Below are 19,010 nucleotides of genomic sequence, written 5' to 3'. Positions count from 1 at the left end.
AAAATTTAATATTTTTCAATCATATATATATATATATATATATATATATATATATTTATGGTACATGTCAAAAATGTTAAATTCTAAACCATTACTAATAATATAACGGAAAAGGGCCAAAAATGCTCTTAACGTATTGTAAATGGCTCAAAAATGCTTCCTTCCACCTATGGGTTTAAATTTGCCCTTAATATTATTTTTAGACTTAAAAATGTCACTCTCTTAACGGAAAGATGACATAGCATTAATGGGCATTTTAATTAAACATGTATCATTTATTTAGTTTGGAAAAAAGTAATTTTTTTTACTAAAAACTGAAAAAAACAAAAATATTTCTTTTTTCCAGTTTTTATAAAAAGCTGCTTTAAAAAAAAGTGAAACATATTTTCTAAAACAATATTTTTGTAAAAACTAAAAAAAAAAACTGAAAAGCAATTTTCTAAAGCAATGTTTTTGTAAAAGTTGAAAAAAAATATTTTCTCTTCTTCTGCCTTTCTTGTTTGTCCGTATGCTTTCTGAGTTCATTTTTTTTATATATTTTAGAAGAACTAATAAGTTAGTATATCAAAATATTAGAAGAACTAAAATATATACAAAATGAACTTAGAAAGCATATGGACAAACAAGGAAGGAAGAAGAGAGGAAATATTTATTTTCAGCTTTTACAAAAATATTGCTTTAGAAAATTATTTTTCAGTTTTTACAAAAATATTATTTTAGAAAATATCTTTCACCTTTTTTTAAAGCAGTTTTTTTTTGTAAAAACTAGAAAAAAAAATATTTTAGTTTTTTCCAGTTTTTAGTAAAAAAAATTTACTTTTTTCCAGACTAAATAAATGCTACATGTTTAATTAAAATGCCCATCAATGCCATGTCATCTTTCCGTTAAGAGAGGAGTATTTTAAAGCCTAAAATAATATTAAAGATAAATTTGAATCCATAGATAAAAGGAGGGTATTTTTAAACTATTTTTAATACGTTAAAAGGCATTTTTGACCCTTTTCCCATAATATAACGCATAAGCTATATTCGTCGCTGTCATAGAAAAGGACAAATGAAGCGGAGAGGGACATGTTCATATTGCGGAGGACGTTTAACACAACTTTGGGTTATTGTAAGAACAATTTATCCTTCTTTTTAAGAAATCAAAGAGAGTATTTTGTATTTTGAAAACCAAAGAGAACATAAATGAAGATATTAATTCTGACTTGAAATTAATAAATATGAGATTATTACACTACTATTTTGAGATTATTAAACTTTATTTCATATTAGTGCCAACTTGAAAATGTGGATTTAAATGACTAACAAAAATCTGAACTAACAAAGATTTGTTAAGTTTTTTAAATCGTGGAATAATATACTAAAAGCTTTGTCACTTCATGAAAGAAGTACTTAACTAACGAAACTACAAAAAAGTTAGGGAAACAGATATAGCATTGAAGTTATAAGAATAAACAAAAGACAAAAGTTAAAGAAATAGAATAAAGAGGAAGAAGGTAGGGTTTTATATAGTGAGATTATTACAAACTCAATCAATTCCCGATTTCGATCACCATATATGAACTACTACTCATAAGCTAGGGCCGTTAGGTTTAGAGCTTGTTTTGATGGTTGTTACCTGTTGCATTTGTATCGTATTATTATTTTTAATACGATATTTGTTTTAGTTGTTATTTAAATTTTATTATATCGTATCGTTAATTTATCTTTTGTTACGTAACGACGAAATATGTTACTTTATGTAACGACCAATTTCGTGTGGTTGCGTCATTATATCTTTTCTTTTTCTCTCATCTCACCCTTCATTATTATTAAATAATTTTATTTTATCATTTATCTTACCTTTTTATATAATAAATTTACATCGTATCATAATTTTTCTTTATATATTGTAAGTTTTATCTTCATATTGCTGGTGCGTAATATCATGAAACAACGACAAATGATAAAATATATCCAAACGTTGTTTTCATCAAACGATACAGTACAATACAATACGACACATTATGAAACGATGTGTAACAACCATCTAAACAAGCTGTTAAGGAATAGAGTAGTTATTCCAGTATAAATTTTGAAATTAAATTTATTTCGTATTTAATTAAAAGTATTAATTAAAATTAATATTATTTATATCCAAATCTTAATAATATTTATCCAATATAAAAATAAAATTATCTATCTAAGTTATATTTGTAACAACAACAACAAACCCAGTATAATTTCATAAGTGAGATTTAAGAGGGTAAAGTATACACACACCTTACCCCTAAATGATCATATATATATATATATATATATATATATATATATATATATATATAGATGCTATTTTAATAGACCATGGACTAAAGAAAAGGTCAAAACGGAAGAAGAAGACAAAAGACCGGGAAAAAAAAGGAGAAGTCGAAAAAGAAAAAGTAACATTAAATAGTAACAACATAGAAATAAAATAAACGACGCGAGTGAAAATGTGAAATAATAGGCAAGTAATAAAGATCAAAGAACTAAGTTATATTTCCGACTATTATCCCAAAATTATAATCTTAAAATTGTCCTCAAACCACCATAGGTAACCGGTTTCCATCACCCTATATGAACTATTACTCATAACTTTTAGCAAAAAGCATGACTAGATCTTCTCTCTGTACACATATTTAAACGTATGTGGCATTTTCTTGTTATTCCTTCAACTGGTATAATCGTCTATTACTCGAGGGTCTGCATCCTACATTTTTATATAGGACAGCTAATATTATCATTACTTTTGGGCTGAGTTATTCTATGAAATTAATTATTCTATTTTTTTTTATATAAAATAATGATACAGTATCATTATTTTAGATATAAAATTATCTCACTATCAATTAAAATCCATAATTAATTAATACTCCTTCCATTTTAATTTACATGAACATATTTGACTGGGCAGAAAATTTAAGAAAAAAAAAATTAAACTTGTAGTGTAAAATGAGTTACATATATTTTGTGTGATTATAAATTATTATATAAATATAAATTATTTTTAAATATAAAAAATATATATATATTTTTGGTACAAAAAAAAAAAAATTCATATAAATTAAAATGATAGATCTCAATTTATGCGGAGTAACCCTTTTTAGATATAAGTTTAAATATAAATATAAATTTATATTTTATGCGGAGTAACCCTTTTTAGATGATAGATCTTGTTTCTCTATCTCACCCCCAAATCACACATGTGCATAGTTAGTATAATAACATAACATAACGTGGCATTTTGTTAGTTCACTAGGAGTAGTAGTATAACTTCAACTAAATATAAAATATATAGTCTAGTACTCAGAAGTTGAGAGGTGGAACTATCTTTTAACCCTTGAAGAAAAAGCTCTCCCATCCTTCAATGGCAGTTAGCTGTACGAAAACAAAACTCAACCCAAAAGCTGATGAGTGGAAACCAGAGAAAAACCTAGTGCTTTGTTACCATCCCCATGAGATTTACCACTCACCACCACAACAAGGTAATGAGCTAGTTGTGTATAAACCTGCAGCAGCCTCTCAGCCACAACCATCTTCTCCTCACTTGTTCTTCTACCAACAACTTCTTCCTCCTCCTCTTTTCAAATCTCCCTTTTATTGGGTTCAGTATGCATGTCATGTAGATAATTTTCAGCCACCGGAAGAGTCTTGTTTGGCCAAAGAAATGTTTGGCATGAAAAATGGGAGTAGGGCTTCGTTTTTTAGACCACGAGGTGATCACAAAAGAGGCCAAAAACAACCCTTTTTGCCGCCTAGGCTGAGGGATGCTGAAACTGAAAAAGGGCGTTTTGGGATGAAAAAACGCCATAATAATACTGATGGGGGTTACAAATCTCCAGCTCCTAAGGAAAAACCTTCTTTTTCCTGTGACAAAACCACCGTTATGATCCGTAACATCCCTAACCAGTTTAGGTCTGTCTATTTTATCTTCTTGTTTTTCATCTTATCATTCTCCTTTTTGTTTTCTAACATTTTCATATTATATCACTTTTTGCATGTTGAAAATGAGATTTTGATGCAGAATACTATGATGGGGTCACTTTTGTTTGTCCACTTATAAATACTATATATACTATATATTTTCATATTTACTTGTTTATGAATAATCTTGCTCCAATATTAATGAACAAGGTGATGTTGGTATGTTGAGTTTCAGTCCTATTTTGGGTAGTATTAGTTTATCTGACCTTTTAGTGTTCAGTCGCTGAAAAGGCGATAATAAAAGTCAGGCTTTGCCACTTTAATTCAGACTTTAATTTTACTGTCTATTCCTATTTCGATGTACCCTTATTATGGTCATGCATGCACTTATTATTCATGATCAGCTATTTAATGCATTTTTTGTGTCCATTAATGCCTCATATTTTTCTCCAATATTAGTGGAGTTTTTTGTTTATTTTGGTTATATGCATTTATGAATTTTCCCCTCCCTCTGTAAACGTGATAGCAGCCTGACAATATATACTTCTTTTGTTATGGATTTTAATAGCCGAGAGCCGTTCATGCGTTTTATTGATCATTTCTGCCGTGAGAATCATTGGGAGTATGATTTCCTCTATCTGCCAATGGATTTCGGGTAATACTATTTAATGTCTTGGATGTTATATTTTACTTGCCATACACTCAGTGGCGAATTTTGGTTAAGCGGTGCAAAAATATATAAAAGTAAATATATCAGTAAATTAATGGGAGTTAATACAGTATAATTTATATTTTACTTACCTACCCATTGTATTTTTTCTGCAAAGTGTGTCAATTGACACCTTTACTACTCCGCCACTGCATACACTTGTGATATAAAGATTATGTTTTAGAGTACTATTAAGTCACTTAAAAGTGACGGCAGGTTACATACTATGGGGGGGGGGGGGGTAAAAATATAATATTAGCATATATATAATGTAAGTTAAATCCGTAAAAGATTCATTGTTTTCTTTGTTTATGATCTCTCACTCTTTTGGTCTCTATTCTTTGTTTTTATGTTAATAATAATGCAGGACCGAGAACAATTTGGGCTATGCTTTTGTCAATTTCACAACAAGGTGTGCTGCCTCTGAAATTAGGGAAGTACTCAAGAACTTCAAGTGGGATGGTATTAAGACTCCCATGGGATTTTTTGCCTCGAAAAAAATCTGTGAAGTTACTTGGGCTCGGATTCAGGTAAAAATGAGATCTTACATTTCTTGCTTTCTTTTAACACAAACTGTTAAATGAGAACTGCATATAATGTTTGGTAATTCTATGGATACTTGAGCTGTTTTCTAGTTCTCTCCTGTGCTAGTCTTTTAGCAGTGTTTCTTTATATTTGTTTGTAAATAAATTGTAAATTTGACTTGTTAAGATGATCAAGTGTCCAAAACACCACTATATTATCATATTTGTTGTAACTTGAAAATATTTTCATCTATTTTGTAGGAATTAGACCTTAACCACCAAATAATTTGGAAAACTTAGTTTCTGGTTAAATTGAGTTCTATACTATAATAAAATGAGCGCTATTATCTATTTCCTTCCGCCGTTTGAGATTATAATAACATCAACAAAACCAGTGAGTTCCTACAAGTGTGGTCGTGGAGGCTAGTGGGGCCCGTTTGAGATTAATGAGAGATTAGAGCTATGAGCAATTGAAGTCAAACTTGCAAGAGGAGTTCCAGATTTTGACAAAGACAATGATAAATTAGTGAAATTCACATTGAGCATTTTAAGCAAGAAATAGCAATACAATTTCTGTAATGGTTTTGTTGATGTTAATTTCAGGGGAAAGAAGAATTGGTGAAGCATTTCTCAACATCGAAATTTATCTGCGACACGAATGAATATCTTCCAGTTGTTTTCTCTCCGCCAAGGAATGGTTCAACTAGCTTGACAAATCCAGTGGCTATCGGCAAACTAACTGGTTCTTCTGTTTCTCCTCACTCCGTTCCCTAAAGATTATTAGGGTTTTAGTATGTAAGTAGTGATATGATATGGCTTGGCCAGTGTTTTCATTTTCTCCCTGGTGCTCGAGTTTTTGGTCTGGGGTGAAATGGAAACATCGGATCATGTCTTAATGTCTTAGAATCTTAGGTTCTATCTTATTGTTGTATGTTTAAGAAACTTGTTTCTTAGTTTAGTGACGACTTTCTTTGTCATGGCTTCGAGTACTGTACTCGTTTTTTGATTCCTCCTCAATTCATAAACAAACTTCATCTCTATTTCTTTGTTTAGCACCTCTGGAAAGTGAAAATGAAGGGTTTAGTTTTTCACAAGTTTGTTTGGACGAAGAGCAAATAAGATTTAGACTAAGAAATGATTTATTGGTATTCAAACCGTAATTTTACCTTTTGCTTATGCAAGTCTGAATGAATTTATATTGTTCATTTTACTTGGAAACCGTTTGTCCATATCATTCTTTTTTTTTTTTTCGAAACCTATCTTCAAAATATGTTTGGTTATATATTTGATTGAATTTTTGAAAATGAGTTTCATTTGTTTAGAAGTAATTTTTGCCTCTTTTTCAATAAACAATATTTAAGAAAAAAAGTAAATAATGTTTTTATTTTTTTTTAAGTAAAATGTATGTTCAAATATAATTTTAATTTTTAAATAGCTTTTTTTAATTTAATTTCAGAAACTATTTTTTCCAAATTTCATCTTTTTTTTATGTCCAAACGCCTACTTAGTTTCTTTCTTAATGTCAATGTCTATAATCTATCCAATTTTATGTTGGTCTTTTTAGAAGTATAAAACTGTCAAATTAATAGGTTGTTTGGCCAAGTTTTTCCTAGTTTAAAAGTATTTTTTTTCAAATAAGTGCTTTTTTTTTTTCATATTTGAAGTGTTTGGTCAAGTTTTTAGGAGAAAAAAAATGCTTTTGAGGAAAAATATAAGTAGTTTTGAAAAAACAGAAAAAGTAATTTCTTTCTATAAGTATTTTTGAGAATCACTTTTTAAAAACTTGGCCAAATTGCTGTTTAGAAGTACTTTTTAAATTAATTAGCCAAATATAAATTGCTTCTCACCAAAAGCACTTTTGAAAAAAAATATTTTTCAAAATAAACTGATTTTTTCAGCTTGGCCAAACGGGCTATAAGTAAAACTGTTGTGCGTTGCTATTACTTTTGGTAATGTTGCTGGAGGCGGAACTAGAGAAGTAAATGCGGGTTCGGACGAACCTAGTAACTTTTGCTCAGACCTTGTATTTGTATTAAAATATATATTCATAAAATATGTGTAAATATTTAATTGTGAACCCAGTAACTAAAACGAGTTATGAGTTCAATGACAAATTCAGAACCCATAAACTGTTGCGGTAATATAATGCATATTTTACTATGATGGAAATTGTTATATTAATTATATTATAGATATATTAATAAAATGATTTCACTTATTTTTTCAAAAGCGTCCAGTTTCAGTTGTCTAAAAGTTGCGTAAAAGATTTTCCTTTGGGATACCAGCTTTATTACCACTTTCTCTCCATAAACAAAAGTGTAAACACTTTATGCTGAAATAGTAAGTTCTAAATATCTCAGAAAATGTAGAAAGATGAGATACATGGTTGACTACAGTTTGAGAAAAAAATGGAAAAAGAAATTTATGAAGAATATAGCAATATTTATAACATAACATAAGATGAAAGATATATATAGATGGCTCTGAAATAAGTTTGAATGTTTTGAAATAAATAACACACTCACCTTTTCATCTTACATGACAGTATTTGATTGGACAAAGAATTCAAGTTGTGATTGAAAATATTACATCAATGTTAAAATTTGACAGTGTAATGAAAGATCATGTGGCCTCAAGCATGTTATTTCAGCTTTTTTAACATGAGCAAGGCCCCCCAAATTGTACAAAATAACACACTTGCTAATGGAAAAGTTTTTTTTCTTGAAAAAAAAGTAAAAAAACTCTACGAACAAATCGGTCAAAAAGAAAAGGGATTGTTACACAAATAGTCGATCAAATTCAATATTTACTTTTATTAGCCGGTATACATAGATTATGTACACTTATACATATATTATACATCTGCCGGCTATTTTTTTTTAGTTAGAGAGATTAGATGGACGACTATTTAGGTTAATCCTTTAAAAAAAAAAAAGGGCTTGAAGATACCCTCTTGTGAGTATGAAATACTGATTTGACTTACGAACTCCTTTTATCCTTTTAATTGGTCAACTGGAACTGAAAACTCGTTAAATTTGAATTAGGCATGGAATTGGAAAGTTACTGGCACAGTACAAACATAGACATTTCTCAGATTATTCAGAATTTCAAAGTGCAGATTTTTCAAAAATTTACTTGCCTCATTAATAAAAGATAAATTTACTAGATATAGAAAGAACTAGTATAACGAGTCAGGGTCGAGTGAATTCAATAATAGACACTTGAATGCCAACATTCCTTCTCCTTTCAGGTAGAGGTAATGCAGGTATTTCGATACAACACTTTACAATGTATTGTTATATAATCAAAAAGTACACAAAAGATCTATATATATACCTCATAAAAAAGGAATAGGAGTTAGTATAAGCGTATGATAAAACTACTCTTAGATGAGACATACCTAGGCTGCATTATTGGAAAAGTTATACAGCTATGTTTTCTATCTTGCTTGAGACAATTGTATAGCTTCTTGATCATGTGTTGAGTCTTCAGCCCACATAAACTGGCGCGACATGAGGGAGAATTGTTGATTTCTGACTTCCTCAAGCTGTTCCCACTCTGCCCATCTTTCGGCTAAACCCACACCCTGAAGCATAGTGATCACTTGTGCCATTTTAGGACGCTCCTCGGGTGAACTTTGGGTGCAAAGCAATGCAACTTGAAGGATTGTCTCAACTTCTTTGGGATCATAGATTTTCATGTTTCCGTCCACAATGTCACCAAGCCTTTTTTCTCTTAGTAATTTCTTGATCTGTAATTTTTCACAAAGGAAACTTCAATCCAAATAAAACAGCAGGATGTTGGACATTCTCTAGTGTCAAAGCTACTTGCATATTTTGTCGGATGTGATCTTTTTTTTATCGTCTATTTTTCTTTTAATCCATTTTGACACCCATAATTCTGCAACACATATCTTGTGGATATGTTCAACTTTAGAGGTCCAACACTGACTTCCGTATAACAATGCGTCTTACAATAACTTGCCTTTCACTTTAGTAGGCATCCTCTTATCGCATACTATTCCTGTAACACTCCATTTCAACCAGACTATTTAAATATGTATTACATTTTAATCTTTAATACTATTCTGCTGGAAAATAGAGCCTATATATCTAATGAAAGATCATTTGTAGTTGGAATTTATATTGCATAACCTTCTCTCTACGACATTACCTGTAAAATTTGTCTCTTCTCTCTATATTTTTTATACTATATTCCTGTTTTTCCTATGTGTTTCTTTTATTGATTCAGCAAAGAAGAAGAAGATGATGATGACGACGACGACCACAGTACACCGCCCTAACCTGGTCAGCACCTAAAAGAAGAGACCCATGGGTATACCAAATTCACATATGCAACTTATAGCAAAAGAATTTAAGTCAAAATATTTGGTATTAATTCTCAGAAAAGGGGAAGTAGGACTTACATGATCCAGTAGTAAGACATCTTCCTCTTCTTCAAGGCGTGAAAAGTCAATTGCACGTTGCCCCGTTACAAGTTCTAAAAGGGTAATACCATATCCAAACACATCTGTTTTCTCAGATGATTTTCCAGTAGACAAGTATTCTGGGGCAATGTGGCCCATTGTTCCACGAACTTGAGTAGTAATATGAGTCAGCTTTGTATCAACTAATTTTGCTAGTCCAAAATCTCCAAGAACAGGTTCAAAGTTATCATCTAGGAGGATGTTTGCTGCCTTTAGATCTCGATGAATAATCTTAGGATCACAATGCTCATGTAGGTACTCTAGACCATGGGCTGCTCCAAAAGCTATGCGTCTCCTCGTTGGCCAATCCAGGGCTTTTTCTCCCGGTTTTAAATCTGAAAAAAAAAGTGAAAAAGAAGAAAAAAAGTCCACACACATATAGAATCCGAGGCAATATCCTAGTGTTCACGAAAATCATGCAAGCAGCTATACTTTGTATTCGTCACAATTGCCTACAAATAACCATTTGAAAAACAACTACACACTTTTAGGTTCTTTGAAAGTGCCAGAACCTTGGTGACCTTGAGTTAAAATCAAAGTGTGATTCCTCCGCAATGGAGTCTGTTTGATTAGGAACCTAATGGGGCAAATATCGATAATCATGATGTATCTTTCAAAATCCAAATTGAAATTTACGAGAAGAAAGATATCTATACGCCAAATTTTATGTCTTCCTTTCAAATTACTTTTTGACAAGTTATCCCATAGTTTCAAAACTAGAATCTTTTGGATGTAGCATTTCAGGGTATTACGCGACCTGGATATATTCCTGTATTATATGAGACTTGATTACTATGTAGATTTTGTCTACTTATGAAGCAACTGAGCAATGGCCAAAGCAGAGGTTCGAAGATGGACCGATAAAGCAAGCTACATTCATTCAGAAAATATGGAAAAGGGACACAAAGCATTCATATTTTTCATCATAGATCCACTTTTTCATCACTTGCTAATCAGTTTTCATATTCTAAAATGACTAAACTTTCTAACTAAGAAAATACTGAACAGTATCAATAACAACAAGAAAATTTGAGTAATAAGGGCATACCTCTTAAACGATATGCAAGACTAAGATTCTGCATAAATGGATAAACAAGAATTCGCTCAGAAGAGGTTGTACAGAACCCAATCAAATGTAGAAGGTTCCGATGAACTGCAACACTTATCAACTGCACTTCCCTCAAAAATGCAGCTTCTCCACCAGGATTGTGGTAATCCGTGAGTCTTTTCACGGCCACTTTTGTGCTATCTAAAAGATAGCCCTTGTACACCTTACCAAATCCTCCATGTCCGATAATGTTGCTTTCACTGAAATTGTCGGTTGCAATCTGTATCTCGCGCCATGAGAACCTTCTGAGTTGGCCTAAGGAAATGTTGCGCTCAACTTCACCTAAAATGTCATAACAGGTGGACGTTAGTTGCAGTTACTGTCTAAAGGTGCTTTGACAAAATCAAAGAGAACTAAGATATGGATTGGAATCAATTAAGGGAATTTGTTCAACTACAACAGAACCATATGCTTTTTGCTTTATGTGTCATGTTAATACTTTTTTCAGATGAGTTGCATTAAATGGGAGAGGTTTAGTTTATAGGTAACAATGCAAGGAATTAATGTAAATATTACAAAGAGTGTTTTACTATCATTGGCTTTATGCACATTTGCAGCTAGGAGTGATTTGCCTAACGAGTACTGTAGTTATCATTTGTTATATCTGGCTAGATAATGCTTCACTTGTTTATGTCGACAGCAAATAGAAAGATATAAGATACAGTAAGAATTATTTTTTAGTGTGAATGCAAATATATGTTATCTTTTCTAAAGTAACTTTATCTTTTCCAAATAAAGTCAGCTTGAACTTTGAGCGTAACTATTAACTGCAAACACTGCTCGAATAATAGAACTTTTATGATGGTCTTGTAGTGTTAGCTAATACTTAAAAAAAAAGGCAAATAATTCACAAGAAAAATCCAGATTTATTGGGAACTGAAGAAAAAATAAGGTGCTAGTATCTTTCAGGGCATGTACAAAAATACATGACAGTTAAACCTAATCTAGATATCTTTATCAATTTCTAGTTGAGACATTGTTGAAAAAAGAATTAACTCAAATAGCCGACCACCAAACCACTTAAAGTAAAAATAGCCAGCAGATGTATAACATATGTCTAATCCATGCACAATATATGTATAATTGTGTATAATCGGTGTATAATCTATGTATACCGGCTAGGAAAAGAAAGCACTGAATCCAGCTGGCTATTTGTGTAAAGATCCTTTATTGAAATCTGAAGCTGCACTCAAAAGGAAAAGCTACTCTTTCTGTTGAAGGAAAAGGGAGTAAAACATACCTTCCACATCAAAAAATTGATCATGTTTATGCCTATGATTGCATCGGTATGTGATGATAGCCCCAACTAAGAGAAGAAGGAATGCACCACAGCTTGCACCAGTAATAGCAACCTCGAGTTTTGGTCTTCTGGTGGAAACTGCTGAAACAATTATAATTTAACAACTATTTCTAGAATATCATTTGTTGGCTAGAACTTGAGGATGCACTTGTGACAAGACTATTAACCTGGGACGGAGGAAGTAGAAATACAGGGCTGCTGAATGCCATTGCCACAAGCAAGATGAGTTCCTGAAAAACTGATATGATGATGAATGATGTTAAGCAATAAAGTTTAAGCAGCCAAAGTCAATATTTAACAGCTCCAACTTGAATGATGCAGTCTAGGGTGTACTGTCACATTTCTCTCCTTTCCCAATTTTATATAATTTAATTTCCAACCATAGTAAGACCTGCAACGCATCCAGAATACATCTAGGTCGTACTATTAAATTTAGAAGAGTAGCTTAATAATCAAGAGGGAAAGGAAGAAAGGATCAACAGAATACCATGCTGATTTCGACGCTAGAGTCTAGAGGTGCATTACTGCATCTGGTATTGCTTCACATGAGTGAGCATAAATTATTAACTAAACATTTAAGAACTATTAAAGTAACCAGAGTAGTTGTTTTCCTCTTTTTTACCCTTTTGATTGGGGAAAGTGAGCAAAGAGGAAGAATGGATTAGTAACTTGATTACTTAAATGATATTGGTTTTTTTCTTTTCTTCTTTTTGCCAGTGCAGCTAACATGACAAATTGTACAGCTAACTACAAAATGCATTAACATGACTTTGTCCGCTCCAGCGTCGTTGTGCATTGCAACAATAAGTTCGATAATAGTCTTGTGTGTTTCAAGTACGTTAAGCAGAACATAGCTCCTTTTGAACATCTCATCATGGTCGTTAGAACGAAAAGCAAGAGTTCTGACCAGTGAGAATATTAAAGCAATATGTAGAAGATTCCGTAAGATATTATTTAAAAGGGGAACAATTTTGAGTATTTTTTATCACACTTATCATTTTGGTTTTTTATGGTAAAAACATAATGCGGTTACCTTAGTTATTCATGATAAAAGGAAGGAAGTTTACTTCCAATGGAGCTAAAGGTATCCAAATAAGATTGTGTAAAGACAATATATATCTGTGTGCAAGGGAGGATTAGAGCTCAACATCGCAAGCAGAACAACTATTTCAAGGCTTAACAAGTAGAAAGAAACAGAATAAAATGATGACATTACTTGTATGTTGGTATTGAAAACAACTGCGGTGGGATACCTCCGGTCAGATCATTGGAGGACAGGTCCCTGTGAGAGATAAAACAGGTAAGCAGCACAGCAGGAGAAAGTTCCATAAATAAATGAAAACATCAAACAACAATAACTACTACTACTACTGTGCCTCCCTCTAACCAAAAATTTCAAAAGAAGAGCGTGGTACAGCTAAAAGATTAACATAGTTCTTACAGTTCCTTCAAGCCTGTGATATTTACAAGTGAATTTGGCACAGTTCCAGTTACATGATTTCCTCTCATGACCCTGATGCAGGACAAAAGGATATCACAGCAAGACTTTGTTGCAAGAATGCTCTATACTGAAGATGTGTGAATTCCAAACCGTTTAACGATAGAAGTGTTGAGGTCTTACTTAGAGAAGTGGACTGGTACTTTAGGAAAAAAGGAGAGAAACAAAGAAAAACAAGCACTTACAAATGCTTAAGATTGTGGAGCTGACCCCAAGCTGCTGGAATAGAGCCATAAAACCTATTGTTTGCCAAATTCAAGTTTTGTAGACTTGACACGCTGCTAAGGTAATCAGGTAAGACACCAGATAGATCATTATCCTGTAAATCCCTGCATAGACCAAAAGCATTTTAGACGCTTCACGACTTTCCTTGACCTGCCAAGATACTGAAGATCAGTGTCAAAATTGACTAAATAATTTTCCAAGCAGCAAGTTAAAGATAGTTAACACTTCATATTTTGGCTTAGTGATCATCATGCTTCATTGCCTGTTCAAAACTTGTCATGGACTTGAATTCGTTATTTCCCTAACTGTGGCGGAGCCAGAAATTTATACAAGGGGATTCAAGAAAATTCTAGGATGTCACTGTTGGGATTTAATCCTATTATCTAAAGCAGCTTTTGAACCCCCTTTACTATGATACTTACTTTTCTTCATGTCAAGGAGATTCATCTGCTTACATATAACCAAAACAAATCATTTTTACACTATTTGGATAGTGTAATTTCCCGACAAAGGAACCCTCTTGACTCCACTTAGATCCACCACTGTCCCCTAATGTGGCTAATATGTCCAAAATTTGATACCACTTTCTCCTGATGAACTAAAGGAGGGAAAAATAAAACAAAGCAAGTTCTGAACTACTGCTAAATGTGCTGTTCAAAATTCCCACAAGGGTGATGACTTCCATCCTTGAAATACTAAATAATCTAGTTACGTGACATGTACCTGATTACTTTTCCTGGGTTGGGCTATACAATTTGTATACATTGAGAATTCAAAAATCTCCAATAACAAATTCATATACAATTGCCTCTGATACATCTTGATGATTCTCGTAGAAGATTCTTTATACAAAAGGAATATACCAAAAGAAACTTAAGACTAATCAAAGTAGCATAGTCTCAAGCAGGTGAAAGATATGCAGGATAAGGAAATAAGAGATGGATGCAAAACTTAGTAATTTTAATACAAAATGCAGCAAACTTACAAGCTAACCAAAAATTTCAATTTGGTTATCGACGGTGACAGAGTTCCTGAGAATCCGTTAGAAGCTAGGCTCCTGTATGATAAAAATATTTAAAAAGTGAATATACAAAACTGTCTAGATCAATACGCGATTTGTGTCATGATTTTCGGATTGTACTAAGGAAATAAAATGTAAGTTCCTGCAATATTCATTTACTTACAAGGATATGACATTTCCATTTCTGCATGTAACATGAGACCAACTGAAACAGGGAGACACTAAATGAATGTTCCAATCTGTGATTCTATTGTTGGAATCATTCAGAGCCCTCAGCAAATCAATCAAAGCATGACCTGAAATGATGACAAAAATATTAATAACAGAAGCGATTCAATAAAAACAACAACTACTGCGCCTCAGTCCCAAACAGGTTAGGGGCGGCTATATGAATCCTCACTTCTCCATTGAAGCTCAACTTATTAATATTTTTGTTTCTTATTCGTTTTTAATTTCCTTTCGGGTGCTATGTACTGCATATAGTAGTTCTTGAATTAAATTACAATTCGAGCTATGATGCCCATATAAGCAACCATCACTTTAAAATCATTTCAATTGTACCAGAACATTGGGGATGAAGTCAGTACAAACTGAATGTTGATATGTATATTTTGAGGCCCATTTAACATGAGTTTGCAGCTGATATTCAATAGTCTATCTAACGTTTTCTGATTTAGCTAAAATAGTTTAAGGAGAACATACACTTACTTAAATGGAAACTATACTCTCTTTTTTCCTGATGAAAGCAGCATGGATTTTATGAATGACAAGAATCGGGACCAGCAACCACAATATTCAACAAAGTGAATTGATAGGTCTCTTCCCAAAATAATAAATTCCATTCATGAAATTCTTTCACAGATTCAATAACCAAAACCTATAACCCATACCTTCAACATCATCATCATTTGCGGAGAGACCATTGCTGCAGAAAAGTAGGAGCATCAACAAGTTCAAGTGAAAATGCCGGAAAGAAAAGGCCGTGGACATTGAATTTTCTCTATCAACTATGGGAGAGCTTCCAACTGATTGTTTTCCTTGTTTATGATATTCTACACAAAACAAAATATCCAACAATGAGGAGATTTATGAACTTTTTCCATATCACGTCCATGGAGGAAATGCGCACAAGAATTGTTAGGATCGAAATAATCAGATGTCATGCGGAAGCTAGTAAAACAAATCTTGAATGACGATAAATCAGACAAAAAAAGAGAAATATAACAAAAGAGACACAAACATTTAACGTGGTTCGGTCAATTTGACCTATATCCACGGGCGGAGATGAGCAATCCACTATATAAAAGAGAGTACAAAATATCGAGAGAACAACCTCACGAAGAGCAAACACAAGTGACACACTAACACTTGTGCCGAAAAGTTCTCCCCCTAAACAAAACTCTCAAACCCATATGGCTACATTGTGGATGCTACTGAATAAGAAGAAATGATCCTCAATTTATAGAAGTCCAAACTTTTTCCTCCATGAAGAGGGACTAGTCAAATATGAGAGATTTATAATTTTCTTCAAAAAAAAAAAAAAGAAAAATTCAATTATATTAAATATGTTGTCCTTTCCTTCAAGACATAGGAAAACTAAATATGGTAAGAAAATCAGGACAAACACCTAACAAAAAATAGCAAAGAAACATCAACATGACTTGCAATTTGTATTAGAGAATAGGTGACATGTAAAACTTCTTCCATGTAATGATGTCAAAGAAATAGGCATTGTAGCTGCAGCATAATGAGGATACCCATTGATTCTAAAAGTAACCTCTTTTTTTTGTGTCACCAATTTAGTTAATGCTCAATTTGTGCAAGAATAGAAGAGCCAAAATTAATTACTATTGCTGAAAGGCTAGTGTTCCTAGACAAGAAGATTTCAGCAATCATACAAAGGCATACTTCTATGAAAGAAACTAATAGTATTGGAAGATATCAGCTCGTGGGGCTAAGCCGTCTTCTATGCCTTTTTCCATTTTGACCCCTTTAGTTGAAAATTACACTCTGTAAATGGTCAATCTTTTCCCATATATATATATATATATATATATATACATACTTCTTTATATTTGAATATGTTTACTTCTTTATATTTGAATAGTGGCTCCGCCTCGAGAAGAGACGTAAACACCATTTCTGCTGCATTTAAAGGCCAAGACAAAATGAACTATAGCTGCCATGCCAAACCCCAGTTCAGTATACACTAAAGATCAAGAAAATAATAAAAGGACATGTATACATGCAAATAATAATAATAAAAAATATAGACAACTGACCTGGAAAAGCCATGGATTTAGAAGGCTGAAAAGAATGATGAAGAAATACAAGGAAGAGTAGTAGTAGTAGCAGATAGTAATTGACATCATGAATAGCAGAGATTCAATTCAAATGGGCAATTGAGGGGGGGGGGTTTAGTGTAGGGGGGACCCACCCACAAAGCATTTTCAAGAAAAGCAAGAATAGAACATTTTTTTCTGAGAGAAGGGTCAATGAATGTGAGTGGAGCTAAAAAGAGCTTACTTGGAGATGAGTTGGTGGTGAATGAGAAGCCCACTACTAATACAGGAAAAACCACATTCTTCTCTCTGCTTTATCAACTTTAATATTCAGATGCTTAGAGGGCAATAAGAAGCTTCTTTATAGCATGATCACATTCCCCTGTTGTTTCAAGGAAGCACAATATCTTTTTTTATTGGATAATGATCATGTCACCGGTTCCGATATTTTCTTTTATCTGCAACCGAGACATCTGATTAAAGAAAAATTCTATTTATCCTACCGGGACCCTTTGAGGTAGAATATTTAAGTTGATGAATTTGAAGTTATGAAGATTGTTTATGGGTTGATTAATACCATATGAAATGTTTTATGTTGAATGATAATGTATGAATTGTTATATGGGGATAAATTACTTTTTTATCTTTAATTACTCTCGCTTATGTGGGAATGCATGTATTCTTATTTTTATATTGTATTCCACAAAAATAATATGCACATTCTTAGATATAACTTAGGGAAAATGATATTGTATATCTGCTATAAAAATAATAACTGAAACAATGTATAAAATTTATATTTTTTTTTTATATATATATATATATATAGAATGTATATATATATATATATATATATATATATATATATATATATATATATATATATATATATATATACATTCTATATGTTATATACAAAAATTATACAAATTTTATAATATTTTCGGCTACAAAATGCAAAAGTTTCTGGAGCGTGCTAAAAGTAATAATATCCCTATAATTTATGTAGGTATTTGTATATGGGTGAAATCGGGCCCATGAGACACTCCGGTTTCCAATAAGGTAAATCGAGCAAGAGACGTGATGATAAGAAATCGGAATCAAGGCGAGGGTCTCATCGAGCCAGGTTCCGGGGTACAACGCCCGCCCTCGGGAATATCGGGGCTATGACCCCGGGATCTATCCGAATCCCAAAAGACTTCAGAGAGCGATGTGAGGCAACCAAACACGATTAACAGAAGGCCGTGATATCCGTAACCAGTCGGGTATCACGGCGTGGATCTCGACACGTACCAGCGAAAATACGGTAATTAATTAAACGAAAGATTTTTACCTTTTTATGGAATTGTACCTAGGGTAGGACTCCCCTACTATATAAAGAGGGTCTGATTATTTATTAGACATTGTAACACGCATATCAAGACAATATATTATTATTTTCTCTCTTATTCAAAGTTCTTATTCTTGTTCATCGGTGCTTGGTCATTGTGAGTCCGGGATCGAGGGCGGATATTTCATTAAGGCAGTTGTTAAGTCCGGAATCACCCTCCTCAAGTGGTTTGATAATTTATTACCTCCTTTATCTGTTTAATCTAACGCAACTTATCGTTTGTATCGAATTAATCCACGTATCCTTAAAACCACAAACAAATTTAATTGTTATCCGTTTTTAGGGTAAACAGTTTGGCGTCCACCGTGGGGTTAAGGATAATAGTGGTAATTTGATACAAATTTCCATAACACACCCTATTTTTCACTTGTTCATTGAAGTCTTTAATTTCAGATCAAAGCTTAAAATGTCGAACTCCCAATCTGCCCCTATGAACGTGGATGCTGAGGCTGGACACCATGGCGAGAACAACAATGTGGTACCCAGTAACGAGGTGCTCCCTGTCGACCCCAACGGAGTTCC

General features: G+C 32.6%; 2 protein-coding genes across 4 annotated transcripts; one reads left to right on the top strand and one right to left on the bottom strand.

The window, feature by feature from the left end:
• Positions 1-3,364: 3,364 nt before the first annotated feature.
• Positions 3,365-6,135, top strand: LOC104091365 (protein terminal ear1 homolog). Its single transcript, XM_009596692.4, has 4 exons — positions 3,365-3,936; positions 4,514-4,600; positions 5,022-5,184; positions 5,782-6,135. Exons 1-4 carry the CDS (start codon positions 3,389-3,391, stop codon positions 5,950-5,952), a joined length of 969 nt encoding a protein of 322 aa, XP_009594987.1. The 5' UTR covers positions 3,365-3,388; the 3' UTR covers positions 5,953-6,135.
• Positions 6,136-8,375: 2,240 nt separating this feature from the next.
• Positions 8,376-17,489, bottom strand: LOC104091363 (probable LRR receptor-like serine/threonine-protein kinase At5g63710). Of its 3 annotated transcripts, none has more exons than XM_009596690.4 (12): positions 17,343-17,489; positions 15,707-15,868; positions 14,980-15,112; positions 14,781-14,852; positions 13,756-13,899; positions 13,514-13,585; positions 13,289-13,354; positions 12,240-12,310; positions 12,013-12,153; positions 10,713-11,054; positions 9,605-9,999; positions 8,376-8,929 (listed from the first exon to the last, which is right to left on the bottom strand). In XM_009596690.4, exons 2-12 carry the CDS (start codon positions 15,804-15,806, stop codon positions 8,618-8,620), a joined length of 1,848 nt encoding a protein of 615 aa, XP_009594985.1. In that variant the 5' UTR covers positions 15,807-15,868; positions 17,343-17,489; the 3' UTR covers positions 8,376-8,617. The 3 variants fall into 3 exon arrangements, with proteins under 3 accessions (XP_009594985.1, XP_009594982.1, XP_009594983.1); XM_009596687.4 differs by having other exon boundaries at positions 17,099-17,350; XM_009596688.4 differs by having other exon boundaries at positions 12,013-12,150; positions 17,099-17,350.
• Between the last annotated feature and the right edge of the window lie 1,521 nt (positions 17,490-19,010).

This window comes from Nicotiana tomentosiformis, chromosome 5 (assembly GCF_000390325.3).
Source record: "Nicotiana tomentosiformis chromosome 5, ASM39032v3, whole genome shotgun sequence".
Lineage (NCBI taxonomy): Eukaryota > Viridiplantae > Streptophyta > Magnoliopsida > Solanales > Solanaceae > Nicotiana > Nicotiana tomentosiformis.
The sequence above is the reverse complement of the archived record's forward strand: the minus strand, read 5'-3'. Positions and strand labels throughout refer to the sequence as shown.

What these genes read in the sequence shown, in the direction of transcription:
- LOC104091363 (XM_009596687.4), bottom strand. An exon ending in CTCCACAATCTTAAGCATTT is followed by an intron (nt 13,586 to 13,755) that starts GTAAGTGCTTGT and finishes GTCCTGCATCAG; the next exon opens with GGTCATGAGAGGAAATCATG. An exon ending in TTTTCAATACCAACATACAA is followed by an intron (nt 12,311 to 13,288) that starts GTAATGTCATCA and finishes TCATCATATCAG; the next exon opens with TTTTTCAGGAACTCATCTTG.
- LOC104091365 (XM_009596692.4), top strand. Translation starts at nt 3,389, where the DNA reads ATGGCAGTTAGCTGTACGAAAACAAAACTCAACCCAAAAGCTGATGAG. An exon ending in TATCTGCCAATGGATTTCGG is followed by an intron (nt 4,601 to 5,021) that starts GTAATACTATTT and finishes ATAATAATGCAG; the next exon opens with GACCGAGAACAATTTGGGCT. An exon ending in TTACTTGGGCTCGGATTCAG is followed by an intron (nt 5,185 to 5,781) that starts GTAAAAATGAGA and finishes TGTTAATTTCAG; the next exon opens with GGGAAAGAAGAATTGGTGAA.